The 14,512-nt window shown below is 43.6% G+C and overlaps 1 protein-coding gene across 2 annotated transcripts in view; it reads left to right on the plus strand.

The window, feature by feature from the left end:
* Nucleotides 1–206: 206 nt before the first annotated feature.
* LOC135499704 (uncharacterized) overlaps nt 207–14,512 on the plus strand; it is a 45,774-nt gene continuing 31,468 nt past the window's right edge. The window contains exons 1-14 of one of the 2 annotated variants that reach the window (XM_064790631.1): nt 207–257; nt 691–1,056; nt 1,419–1,479; nt 2,061–2,186; nt 2,830–3,098; nt 3,642–3,870; nt 4,410–4,504; nt 5,214–5,457; nt 5,834–5,992; nt 7,313–7,503; nt 8,052–8,250; nt 11,790–11,896; nt 12,284–13,091; nt 13,907–14,068. In XM_064790631.1, coding sequence (XP_064646701.1) covers nt 1,467–1,479; nt 2,061–2,186; nt 2,830–3,098; nt 3,642–3,870; nt 4,410–4,504; nt 5,214–5,457; nt 5,834–5,992; nt 7,313–7,503; nt 8,052–8,250; nt 11,790–11,896; nt 12,284–13,091; nt 13,907–14,068 — 2,602 coding nt within the window. In that variant the 5' untranslated portion in view covers nt 207–257; nt 691–1,056; nt 1,419–1,466. The remainder of the gene's footprint in view (nt 258–690; nt 1,057–1,418; nt 1,480–2,060; nt 2,187–2,829; nt 3,099–3,641; nt 3,871–4,409; nt 4,505–5,213; nt 5,458–5,833; nt 5,993–7,312; nt 7,504–8,051; nt 8,251–11,789; nt 11,897–12,283; nt 13,092–13,906; nt 14,069–14,512) is intronic. The other variant, XM_064790632.1, reaches the window with a different exon arrangement.

A 14,512-nucleotide genomic window follows, 5' to 3' on the forward strand; every position in this document is an offset into this window, starting at 1 on the left:
ACGAATTTAATGGATCACTTTGTGAATCACGAACGCTCCAAACTTTTCGGTAATAATGTTACGCACAAATTGCCTCAATGACATATGTATTGTGATCAACGAGCGGTGACTTATTCAATAGAATTTCCCCATACAAAGCCCCTTTTGGACTCGTTTCGGACCTTTTATACACATACACGGAACAAATACCACATTGGGTGTAACGTGTTCGGTCTTATGTATGTCTTTCTGTGTTCGTCTGAATTTTGGAATGCCATGTAAGGATATACTACACCTACTGCAAAACTTGGAATAAGCGAGCGCCGCGGGAAATCAGAATAGGCCTGGATTTTTATTTATAAATGGTCAAGGCAAATAATAAAGTAACGTCATTGCGACGTGACATTCCTATTTGAAAGGGCCTCGGTGTGTTCAGTTTCCTAGCCTAAACAATAGCTATAGTATGCATATTAACTCGTCCCATCATTTCTGAATCTTGATTCGACCGCTCAACATGTTGTTTTATCTTGTCCTGCTCTTTTTAACACTGCACCACGCTATCTATGTTAGATAAGATATTCATGCCCCAATCCTGCCAAGACCATGTTATATAAATAAAAATCCACGCCTATTTTGATGTCCCACCACGGCGCTCGCTTATTGCAAGTTCTGAGTACTTGCCGATATGTGAAGATCAAACATTTAATTCAGGACAAGGATTGTTTTACGTTCGATCATTCAACTTCTGTTTCTGGATTTGGTGTCACATCCTGGATTTTCAGCCGGGAATTCATGGTCACTAATTGCGGTCAAAGTTAAACTTTACTCGGAGTGGGAGGAATTACAGAACGATTGTTATCGGTGGAACGACTCAACTTACGCTTATCATGATCATGAACATTAGGGATGTTCACAAACACGCGGACTATGAGAGCATATTTTGGGCTTAAACCATCTGTCACGTTTTCTGTTACCAACGTGTGACCCCACATGGGCTAAAATCATGTAAGGATGACTCATGCTATTGACCTAAGACTCGGATAGTCGGACTCCATACTCCGTCTACGTTGACCACAGGTACCACCATTTCTGCTTGACTGAGTTGAATTGAAATCTTTAAACAATTGGAACTCTTTTAAAATGAAGTGAATGCCCAGGTAAAACCTGGGAGGCTGTTCTCTGGAAAACAAAGAACAGACTCCCTCCCTTGATATTGGCATTCACTTTGTTGTAAAAGAGTTTTTGTTGCTTTAGGAATTTATGCACTCGCTAAAATGGTGGTAAACCCTTGAGGCCGAGTCGTCCTGACACAATTTCAATTTTTATGTTCGATCTAAAACTGCCTGTAACATATTGCGATTTCGAAACCGAACTTTCTCAACATCTTTCAATGTTGTTGGAGAGATGACCTCAACCTCAAAACCTATCTTTATTTTTAGAACTGCTGGCAATATTGGAGGAGAAATCTACCCACAAAAAACTTGACCATGTTGTCACAAGGTAGGTTCAAACACAGGTTGAAGTCGATCATAACGTCAAAACCCATAAAATATCAAAAGCTAATCGAAGGGAGTATACCCCTATATACGGGATGTCCTCGTGAATACCGGTAGCCTATCCGTTCTATACTATTAAAGGAATTAGGCGAAACAGGAATAGGAAGTCTATTCATTTGTTCCCCGGACATTCTATCATAGGACATTTCCAACTTCTCAGCCGGTCAGTTCGCTCTCATTCAAACTCGCCTGTGAATACGGTTGAAACGGATCGTATAGAATACAAAATACGCCTTTTGTACTCTTGTCCTCACAAAGGGTGCTATTGTGAAAAACTCTAGTTTTACTGATCTAAGACTATTTCTGAATATTCAAGAAGCGGTGAAATATGCACATGGCCGTTTGAGCCTATCTATGTTTAGATTTAATTAGACAGTTGGTTGGCGACACCGATTTGTCCGACGGTCGACGACAGGCTCCAGTTTGTCCTTTTGTCTCGATTTCTCGGTAATGAAGCGGTCATAGACCGGTGACAGTAGACTAACTAAAATATTTTCTTGTTTTCATCCTGCTCTCCTGTTTCAGTCATTATCATCCTGGCTTGTCACGTGACACTTGGTGCCTTCCAATTCTCAAGGGCTCCACCTACCGGGACGCAATTGACGCCAGAAACGAATTTCACATCGGTATCGCCCCCAGTGACGTCAGAAGGTTTGTTGAACAATTGTTGGCGAAAGTCATACGATAAGATGATAATAAGATATTCAAAAACACCTAGTGATACCATAAAGGATTAAGTGTAAGGGACTCGGTACGAACGATCTGAAACTGGCAGAGTATGTTCCCCTTCTTGACACCAGTTGCTTCCTATGAACAGGTTATTGGTTTACATTACACCTTGCAACATATATTGTTGTTGAATGGAGGGGGGGGGGGGGTATTTGTCCCGAGTATACATTAAGTTTGTACTCAAGGTATAGAAATTAAATGCTCTTTCGGGTTGCGCTGTCAGAGTCGAATTTGTCTCGTCCCGACGTTAATTTCATTTGACGTAATCGACGATATAATTTTGACTCCCAAAATAGTGTAACAATAGGTACGTGAAAATTCCACCACTAATAGCCCAATCATAGAATGACAAACACACCATTTACTGACACCACGCATGAAAAGATATTCTGTTGTGTGTGTTGTCAGTAAGGGTGTGTTTTTCAGTCAATTGGGGACGAGGGTTGGGTTGGGTTGATGCTGTTTTCTGTCGAGTGGGGATGGGTCTATTGAGCTCTCATTTTCATGTGCCTATGTGACCAGGCCCAGTCTGGTGTCATCAGATACAAAATGTTTATATTTCCAGCTGAACGTTTATGTACTCGAAATCTCACCCTCCAACTCATGGAAAACCAGTATCCGCGAAAGTATGTCTGTCCTGAAGAATACGATGCGTTCAAGCAGATTTGCCAGACCAAGGGAAGGCGCTTGAATTGTGTAGTTTCCCAAGAGGAGCAAAATCAGTACGGCGCACTGTTTGGGGTCGTGTCTAGTTCAGATGGCGGGGCGGTGTGCTTCGGCCCCACGCCTCAGATGATCCCGGTTGACAGGGAAATGGTCGCAGTCATTGGCACGGTAGGTGAAGCCATGGGGTGTCAAAAGGGGGCGAGTGGCTAAAAGTGATGTCTCGCTGGCATATATTTTTTTCTTCACGTATTATTGTGCTTAAGTAAGCTTAAATTTTGAATGTTGCCGTCTATCAAAATGCAGATGCCGAGCAACTTGATATCTTATAATTTAAGAATAACTTAAATGTGTGCGATTCCGTTGGTCACAGGATTGACAATTGAAGCGGTGGGAATTTGAGTTTATTAAAGTGCCATTCAATTTTTGAGAAAAAGGATCGGTTCTGGGTCCTCTAACTTTCGATATTTCATTGAAAAAGAAAGTGGAGCCTCCGGCAGAAAATATTACTCAGGACAGTGGTTGCGACATGCACTTAACTCTTTTTTTTACTAAATTGTGACTGTGGTTGTCCCAGACTCAATTCTGCAATATAACAGGATTGTATAGTTATGGTTTAAACGGATTTGAAAAGGGCAATCTACCCGTTTATTTGCAGACCCATTGCACTACTTGCACTCCTTGCACTTTGTACATGCATTACTTGTATTTCAGTTCAAAATAAAATGCAGTGCCAGCAACGAGAATGGGGTCGATCATATAGAATCTATCTCTGTGTACGTATCCGTCGGTGATGCGGATGACAACAAACCGGTTTTCACCAACGGGAGTTACAACATAACAGTCAGGGAGTTCTCCGTCTATAGAATCAAGCTTGTTGCGACGGATGCGGATATCGGTGACAATGCTGCTGTGACGTATAAAATTGTCTCTAGACCAATTGGTAAGCGCTGTTACAACCGATTAGCTGACATCGACCGATTAAGTGAGTTGGTATGTTGTAATACAATCGAATCTAGCCCTAGCGAGTACGACTTAACGTCCTCCATGCTTACCGTACTATGAGACGACAGAAGAAGCGCGCGGTGCACGGCAACTCGTGTGTACCCCCCCCCCCCCCTTGGAAGATGAGGTCACTTTATCGGTTGATTTTGTGTCACTTATTCGGGCGGTAGTCACATAATCGGTTGTTGCAGGCGCTGTGTGTTACCTAGCCACGAATAAACAATGATGAAGGGATATTAGACCCAATCAATGCCCGCATAAGGTGAAGGCATACAGCTCTTCAAGTAAGTGACAAAAAAATGGTTTGAACAATCAGGTCAGGAAAATGATTTTCTTTGGCTCGTTGTTATGACGGCACAAAAATGTTTCTCTGCAAACAGTCGTTCCTTTTTGGCGGTATGATACTTATAGGCATTCGTCAGTCCTCGTCAATTTTGGCAACGTTTCAGTACGCACACTGTATTGTTTTTTCTTCAGTCCCAGGCATAGTCATCAATGAAATGTCGGGACTCCTCACCATCCAAGGACTCAATGCCACGGAAAGTTGGAGTGCAATCAGTCTAGATATCGAGGTAAGTCTATGCTGGAATTGCTCCCACCTTTCCAACTCACCTGAAATTGTTTTGTAAAATATATGATCTAATCAAACTCTGAAGTGTTCGGAATTGTCCTAAACTGAATAAAAATAACTGAATTTCATTGCTGAAAAACGTCCGTCCTGCTATTAGTACAACTCGATAACTTCATATCCGGCCTGAAGCCTCGTAGTAAAAAACTAACTCTAATCACTTGCCGTGCAAGTAACGAAGCGACATATCAATGACTATAAAAATATCAAAGATTCTGATATACTACTTGGCCTAATCTTGATACTTTCAGTTTAACGAAAGGGCAATATATCGGGTGGGCCACAAAAATACCCGATCGCGCTACTAACTGTCAAATCGTACAGGGACACGGAATTTACTTGTCATATAGCACACACATTATCACAGAGATCTTTGCCACATTCACTAAAACCTTTGGTCCGCAGTGTGAGAAATGCATAAATTGCAGTTCACTTACTTTCTCACGACACAGTTTCTTATTCCTATTCGCATTTTTTGTGGCCCATCCGATGTTAATACGAGACATCGGAACTTTGGTACCGGATATGACGATGTTACATTTATGCGCAAACCGTGCCACATCCGGGACCAAAGTTCCGAAGCGTCGTAAGTCAGAATCGGAAGCCAACGGTCTCAGAGGGAGCGTGTTGTACTGAAAAAATTCTATCTTCAGGCGATATCCGGGCTCGATCCCGCTTCCAATATGACAGCTGCGACCAGGGTTACCATTAATGTCGAGGACAAGAATGAACCTCCCCAGTGCCGGACAGGCGCCGCGCGGTCCGTTTACGTGAACCTAACTACTATGGATGGCGTGGCAAGTGCTCTTACCGGCAAATCCTTCCCAACAGCATTTTGTTTTGATTCAGACAGGGATGCTGAGTTTAGGACGGTGGTTTATCGATTGGAAGCTGAAGGTAACATTAAGCCACTAAGAACAAGCATGGCGCCGCAAGCGAGCCGAGAGATTTTTTAGGGGCGTAATTAGCTGAGGTGGAGGGGGGGGGGCTTGGGTGCAAATGTCCTCCCAGAACTCATCAAAATGACCATGATTTTGGGCGAAGAAGTGTAATTTTGCCCCTTAAGCCCAAGCGAAAAGGCTTGCGACCTCGCATTCTTGAAAAGACAGGCTGGCCAAGACAGGCTAGTTTATCGGGCCTCTTTGAAGAAAAGCAATAATTTCAAAAAAAAGCGACCTTAGGCCTATAGTCTAAACGACGATACCACCAGAGTATTTTTCTCGTCCCATGAGATCGCGGTTAGCTTACTTTTTCTAGCTCTTTTGACTTACAGGCGATTCAAAGTATTTTACGATGCCCGATGCAAAAACTGGAAGTCTCCGAATTGTCAGAGCTCTACCTCAGAACAGGTACATCTACAACCTCACGGTCACTGCCGGCGACACTGATTGGGATAAAGCGACACAGTTCACAGTCATCTTGGAAATTATAGGTGAGCGTATATCGTATTAAATGTCCTTTATCTATCTTTTTGTTTTTAGAACTTGGTACTGCCCAAGAAATGCGTTCTCAGACAATGCGTTATACTATATCGCGGTCAGTTACGCGAGCCATTCGGCCAATTATCCCGTGGCGCGGGCTGTTCGAGGTATAAAAATCGGATTGTGTGGGTGCTGGTATGTTGTGGGTTTGGTGTAAATGGGGTGCTGGTTTGTGAGTAAAATCTCCGGGCGTTATCTATATTTACGTCAATGGCGACAGTGGTATATTGATATTGATAGATGATATGTTACTCAGAGTCATAAAATTTCCACTTTTTTTCTGTGTAAAATGTCTCCAGTGTTGTTGTTGTTGTGCAACAGTAAACTATGATGCGGCCTTACTGGAATCCCCTACTTACTTATACTTCTAACAACAACAACACACAACTACTGCAACTACCAACTGGAAGACATTTTTTCCTGCACCTTAGAGGCATAGTCGATTAATATTCACACTAATTTATATTCATGACGTCATTCTCAATTTTCATTGGTTCTTCCAAATAAGGCTCGACGAATGAGCATCGATGATAAGTCTTCCGGCAACAAAAACACGTGCTTAGCGCAATGACAGTTCAGAAACATTTAGTACAGGGTAAACCATAATGAATGTAACAAAATGAATGTTTTGGATTGTATATTATGGTCCGTATATCATGGTCCATTGGTCCAGGGTGATGATGAGGGGGGGGGGGGGCACACCCCTCTTTACTCAAACATACCTATTAACTTCCCTTGTGTAAAACTACATCATGTCAGTTGAAAATGGATGACAGTAGAGGTAAAACCAGGCTTATTAAGGCGTTCAACGCGTTCAGTGCAACTCGTCAATAGTGATGTCACGTGACTATGCCTCTAAGGTGCAGGAAAAAATGCCTACCGTGATCATGAAAACTGGACTACAAAATGCACGATATTGTCGCAATGACTTTATTCAAAGTACTCAAACATACCTATTAACCTCACTTGTGTAAAACTACATCATGTCAGTTGATATTAATGGATGGCAGTAGAGGTAAAACCAGGCTTATTAAGGCGTTCAACGCTAAGTGCAACTCGTCAATTATAATAGTAGATTCTTCCGTCTTGAGCATGATTGCATGCTATTTCCACACCCATATCTGGGGATTACATGGAGGCTCAGGGACCTCCACACTTCTACTTCACACTCCTATTGGGCTCCAATCTGCCTTGAAGATAAAACTTGCTTGCGCCTAAATTCTCAGTGCCAAATGTGATTATGACCAGCTGGTATTCGTTCCTTCCACCAGGTCTTTCACCCGTCTGCCCGCAGTCCATCTCCCGCCGTATCGATCCTGACATTAGTTGCGTAACGTTCGGTGGTGCCTGCGAGACCCCGTACGATACCCCACTGGAATACCGGCTGGAGAAGATACCTCCATTCTTGAGTCACGGGGACAGAGCGCTGTGTCTGAATGATGAGTTCACTGTCAATGATGAGGTCAGTTTCGATACCGGAGACAATTGGATTATACCCTCACCTCATTGCAAGAAACAGTTACGTAGTAATAAAGTGTCAAACCAAACGTTTCCGAACTACCAGTGTTTTCCACGATACAGTTCGAAACTCAAGTCGTATATTGCTGCTCAACACCCTTAGAATATTATAGGATGCTGAAGTAAAGCGAAAACTACCAGGTTGCGTGAATGGTTATCTTGAGGCCAAGAAGGCCGGTTTTGCTGCCTGCAGGGCTGAGAAGAAATGTTTGGGGAATTGCAAACGCCCAGCAAAACTTGACTATGCTGGTGTAACGTTTTATCAAGCATTTCCGTGTTGAGTGTTTCTCCTCATTGTTTGAGAACGCTAGAAGATGTGGATTGACGCGCTTTTCTGCGTTCCCCCTGAAAGTTCATAATTGATGGTCTTTAAAGCTGTCTATTGTATAGAATCACTGATGGGGAAAAATACATTTTTTTCCATATGTCGTTCTGCCCGCCTCGAGTTGAGCCTTGTCATCATTCTGTATGTTTTATACTTCAATTATTCAGGGACCTCTGCAACTCTACCTCTTAAGTGAGGTCCCAGACTTGGCGACTCCTACGCGATTTGCTCTGAATCTGAACGTTACTCTGTCCCCAAGGCCCAGATTCATTGGCCTGCCCAAGAACATCACTATCCGCGATGACATAAGTGTCAAGACACCAATCCTGCGGATCTATACGGAAGTATATGCTTATCTATCCATCGGTAAGTTGAACACCTTTTGCCAGCAGGTTTCGTTGATAAGTTCGTGAAATTCTGGCGAACGTGACTTGGAAATAAGGCCAGGGTAGAAGTTTAATATGTCCTAGGATAGAATGCCCGGGAAACAAAGGATTCTATTTATGCGCTTCAATCTCTGAGCTATTGACGGTCAGGGTCTCTATAGAACCATATTGCAGAATACAATAGGGCCGGACAATTTTTCCAGGGGGGCATTTGTTACTGTTACACCGACATGCAAGTTTTGCAAACCTTACGAAGGTCTATTGTGTCGGCATGTGTTTATTCATCGACACCAATTCACAGTCGATAAAATACTTTAATTCCTTGCGAATAAGAACCGATCCTGGCCACCAGTGAGGCCTAACTTGTCCCGCCCACGACATGTGAGTAGGCGTGCTTGATTTGACTACATGAATAGGCTTCGGGAATTGACATAAAGGGGAATTCTTTATCGATGTCGTTGACTTGTGGTCAAATCCCACCATGTTAACCCTTAGTATACCATAATGGGAAAGATGGTTACACACTGTTTCAATTTTATGCTCGGCAGGGTGACGTCGGTGAAGGAATTTTGAATGCATTTTAACCTCTAAGAAAAAAGCAAGTTTTGCGGATGCCTGCAAGAAACAAGATTTGATGTGGTCATTTAATGGCAAAATGAACACTTCTACAGGGTAGCCCAAAAAAGGTAATGGCATGAGACGGCTTCAAGAAGCCTGCAGGTCCTGTTATTCATCAGGGTCCTCGACAAGGTCTTCCTCTGGCAGGTTAAAAAATTCTAGTCCCTCATCGACGTCCCCAGCAGGTTGTTCGAGATCTTCTGCCCCAACCAGTGGAACCCCACGCCCAATACCAGCAGCATGAAATGAATTTTGCACCACCTGTTCGGGTACTTCCTGCCATGCGTCTCGGACAAGGCGTGTCACTTCTAAAATTGAAATCCTTGGACAATTTCCATCCGGCGTCGTGTGTTCCTGTTTCCACAATCTCCATAGCAGCCGAAGACGGACTTTGAAGCTGTGGATGACAGAAACATCCAAGGGCTGCGCAATGGGGGTACAACCTGGTGGAATAAACTCAATAACACCGCCATTCTCAATGATGAGAAGGGCAACTTCTTCTGTAAGATGCACACGGCAGCGATCCCATATGAGAAGGAAAGGTAGATACCCGTCTTCCTGGTCGTCCTGGTCCTGATGCATGAAGGGGATGAACACCTCTCCGAGGTAATCTAACATAACATTTGCTCTCATCCACCCCGTTGGTGATTGTGCCACGACTACATCTTCAGGCAGATTGTCTTGAAGCTCTTGCCATGCGGCTGCAGTTGGACGTCTGAAGGTGATGTGCGGGGGTAATTTTCCCCCTGCCATTGTGACTGCTAAAGTGACGGTACATCCCAGCCTAGGATTGCCCCACGAAGATTTGATATCAATCTGCGTTGCCCCTGTTCGGTTGTAGGTATAACTGCCATGGTTGTCAAAAAGGGTGAAAACCTCGTCTACATTTGCCACTTGATAATCTTCATAATGTTCATGCTGTTCATGCACGCTTTCCCTAAATGCAGCTACTAGGGCGTCAGCATTATCTGGCACCTGTCGGCTGTCCTTGGTCTTCCTTCTAAGGGAGATGCTGTACCTTTTCTTAAACCCTGATAACCAGCCATTTGATGCTGTAAAGTGAGATTTCCGTGGGTAATCGTTCAATATACGGGTCTGTTCTGCAATAGCCAATCCAACCCACCACTGTTGATACAGTTCCCTCGATGCATCTTTGATGTTGTGATGTGATATCGCCATTCCCAGGGCACGCCTCTTATCGAGCCAATCAGCTAGGTCTGCCTCCATCTCTTCGTATAGGCCTAAAAGATAACAGTTCATTTTACTCTGTCAGCAAATCACTAAATTTGTTCTTTGCCACATTCCATGCAAAAATGCATCCTTCAGTTTCCCTTCACTTTAGCTGTACCCTTAATGTTCAGGGGGCTTTGCCATGGTTCCCTAGACTTACCAGTGCCACGTTCTCTCCACGCTAATTCTGAACCCTTGGCTTTTGACGATGCTCTATGATGATGAATGTCATCCTCACTCATTAACCATTTCATCATTGTAGATTTTGGCAAACGGTTTGTGATGGCAAACGCTCCCACGGTTTCATTACCGGCATGGAAGTCAGCGAGAAGCTTTACTTTTTCGCGCAGAGTGTAGCGCCTGCGTCTTCTAGGATGTTCAGCCATAGTGCAGACAGACAATCCCAGAATTACCCTCCCTTTTATTCTCATCCTGGTCCACATAACCATTTCAGCATTTCAGTAACTAACATGTCTCATTGCATCACAGAAGAAACCACAGATTGTGTCACGCAATAACTGGTGCTAGGCCTGGTCTCGCCTATATGCACATGAATGGCAAGGGCGGCTGTCGTATGCATTATGACATTGGTGGATCTGCCCAGACAAAAATGGCCGCTGGTTCTTATTCGCAAGGTATTAAAGTATTGTTACATGTTGTCACGTACATGTATTCGCTCCATCACTGATGACGTGTGCTGAGCACGCTTGCGTAAAAGGCAGCGTGAGCTTTGTTCTCTGCTGAGTGCTCCCCAGACCGCCCTGCATGAGGGTGGGGCATCGCTCGCTTTACCGATTAGGAAGGAGTGATGACCCCTAACTCATACAGTCTGCTCAGCCCTGCCCATTGACTAGCCTACCCAGCACGTTCCACTTTTAAGTAATGCAAGTACACTCTAAAGAAGCCCTAAGTGTTGTATCGTTATTTGTTCTGTCTTTCTTGACAAAGTTAATACTGAAAGAAGCATCAAACCATACGCGATCTCACGGTACGGTATTCCTAAAAAAATAGGATTACAATGTACATTTATTTCGTCGTTTGTAGTTCGAAGTATTGCTTTGCAGTCCGGGTTGTGAAACCTTGTCTCGCAATGATATTTAGATTTCTCATTCTGTTTTAAATACGTTTTGAATTTCTAACATAATTTCAAAGACGGTGTTATGTATACACTCGTATAACATTACCCCCCCCCCCCCCGCAACATAGGGCCAATGGGAATGATGACTCCGCGAAGCTTGTCTTAGTTCACGCCTGTTGTGCCACGGGCTGACCCCTGAGGAATATACTTATGGAAACGTACCGCCTGTTGCTATTGGGCTGCTTCTACACCTCTGAAGATGAGTAACTTCCGGCCGGGCAACGACTATTTCGTCCAGGCTGTTAATCCTTCCAGTCTCCCGAACCTCAACTGCATTTGACTCGGCACGATCCCTGGTTGAGGTTAAACCTGACTTCCTCGCTCGTCTCCATGGCATATCCAACATCATTTCATGGTTATGGGCCGTAGCGTTAACTACACAGAGAGAGGAAAACGGTTCTGACTTTTATGTTAGAAGAGGAGCCTGTCACAACGGATTAGGTGACATCGCACGATAAAGTTACATGACCGAATAAGTGAAAGAAGAGCTCCACTTCTAACTGTAAAACAGATGATTACGCAATTCATTTCAGGTATTCCCGATGACTTCAGGGACTTCTTTTCTCCAATTGGAAGTACAATTCGCGTCGCCCGCCCACTAACTGGCTACCCATCGGAAACTTTTACGATTAACATAGCAGTAAGTATGTGGTCTGACTCTGTCCAAGTTCCCTCGAGGTTGATAATGAACTTTAACTTTTGGTTTAGTCTACTCGACTTACCGACACAAGAAATCTGTAGGGAGGAACCAGGAACTAGATTAGTGTTTGCAAAGTGACATGCACTGCATGTGTCATTACTATCTCTACAACACCAGCACGCCTTTTGTCACTAAGTCAAACAAAACCTTCACATATCGAGTTAGTGATCAGATTCTTAGTTTTGTACAGCCGTGTCCAGAAAGCTTTAAACGGCGAAGATGCACTGCATATTGCAACATGGTTCAATGAGTTAAGAAAATCCTGGCCCCTTTTTTTAGTCATTGTCACTGGTTGTCTCGTATAAATAATGTTCTTCGCATTTGCAGGCTAGTGTTACGCCCACTTCGAAATGGAAGACAACAGCCACCGTCGTGGTTAACATTTTGAATATCAACACACCCCCATCGTGTGCATTGACAAGAGGAAACGTTGTTACATTGCGATACCATGAAGGTTCTCGTGGCAATGTCTTCATACTGGTGGGCGAATCTGAAACAGATTTTGGATTCATTGGTAGTTTCACTGGAGGAAGTGGTGATTCTGGTAGTTTCAGAGGAGGAAGTGGTGATTCTGGTAGTTTCACTGTTACTACTACCAGTGATGCCGGTAGTTTTACTGGTCAAAAGAACTTCGACAAGCGCAGCATCGGCGATAGTGTGACCATCCACAGCACCTTTGCCAAAGGTGACAGCCTGTCTTTGAAAGGGGATTGGGGCGACACGACTAGCGGCTTTTCAACGTTGCCTCCTGGAAACAGTGAAAGCACCTTCGCCAAAGGAAATATTGGTGGTGATTTCGTGAAAGGGGATCCAGCAACGGCATTTCCTGGAGATGTCGGCAGCTCCTCTGTCACATGGGATTACGGCAGTGGTTTTTCAAAAGGTGACCTGGGCAGTTGGGGAACAACAGACAGTCCCAGTTGGACCGATATGCCTTGGGAAACAGAATCATCGATACCCCCTTCGGACATGGCTTCCAGCCAAGGGCCAATTTATGATAAGCAACTGCCGACTATTATCCCACCAGACAGTGGATTATTTTTTTTAAACAAGGCCAACTGCAATGATACTGATAATACTATCGAGAATGCCATGATCGTGTATGATCTAAAGGACACGTTACCAGGCAGCGGCGGTAAGTACTTTTCCTCATTTTAGTTGCATCTGTATTTGCCCAGCTGAGAATTATGCAGTGCTAGCGTGTGTACCGAGTTCTGTTACAACCGCATATGACCCGAGCCCTCCTCGTAACCGGGTAACCAAGACTGAACCATTCAAGCAGGGGAAGCAATTCCGGCTCCACGGCTACCACCAAATCAGAGAAGGCAATACAAGTATTTGCTTCCAGGCAATGCGGAAAGAAACATATTCAACTAGTGCCAAACCCAATTGGTGCAATCGTATGAGGGACGGATGTATGGATTTTGTCGACTATCATATATGGAATATTCTAGCTCTGACAATTCCATTTCATTGAATTTCTTCAGTTCTAAGACAATCCATTTGTTCTTGAGATACAGGTTATCCTTGCCTATAACGTCTTTGGGTCCGAGGCCCAATGATACTAAATAGGAATGAATCGTGGTTCGTGAATAATCCTATGTAACCGGGCAAGACAAGGTCGAGAGGGCGGAGTTTACTACAAAGATTTCTTGAGTATTCACACCCACTCCTGGTAATACCCATTTGTGGACCTAATTAAATGCACGGTACATCTTTAGTTGTACAAGAAGGTATAGAAGACGTTATGGGCAATGATAACCTGTATTTAAGATTAGAAAAATACAACGATGCGTTGTATTGGGCCACCCGATATATTCAACCGACCAAACCTGTCGATCTCTCTCATATTCTACAATTAGAGACTTGACGAGTATGTTTCACTCACAAATCGTGTGCGGGATTCGTAGAGCAGCGAAACCTTCCGATCGTTTATATACTTTATTTCAGACTCAAAGTTCTTCTCCATCGACCCATTGGGAGTAATTGAGTTTGATACCCGAGGGCTGACCACCAACAAGTCCCTCTTTCTGGTTACCTATACAGCTGGTGACATTGAAGGCTTTCCTCGGCCATTGCGGGCGTCTGGTACAGTTGGTATTTTAATCAAAGGTAAGAGGATAACGCATCTTTTTAGATAGATTATTTTGATAACACAGAGCGAACTAAATCATAAGCCCGATGATTCCATTTGTAAGCAATGACTTGATGCATGTATTTCATTGTCGTATTAATATTCCAACCTCGCATTCCAAAATTAGTTCATCGAAAGTTAGTTTATCTTTCTGCAAAGATCATCTTAATGGGTGATTTCAAAGTCAGTTTTTAGATTTAGTTTTAAAACTAAATGGAACACTAAAACCCTTGATTAAACCAGTATTGAAATGAATTTGGTTTTAGTTTCATCCTATTTCAAAGTTGGTGTTTGTTGGTTTTAGCATTATGTCCGGTTTGAGCTAAAAACTAAGGGATGGTTTTAGTGTCAAAAACCAACACCGGGACTAAAACTAAAACTCTCCACAACACCAGAAATGAAGTCAGTTCTGGTGTTAGTTT

Source organism: Lineus longissimus, chromosome 15 (genome assembly GCF_910592395.1).
Source record: "Lineus longissimus chromosome 15, tnLinLong1.2, whole genome shotgun sequence".
NCBI classification, from domain to species: domain Eukaryota; kingdom Metazoa; phylum Nemertea; class Pilidiophora; order Heteronemertea; family Lineidae; genus Lineus; species Lineus longissimus.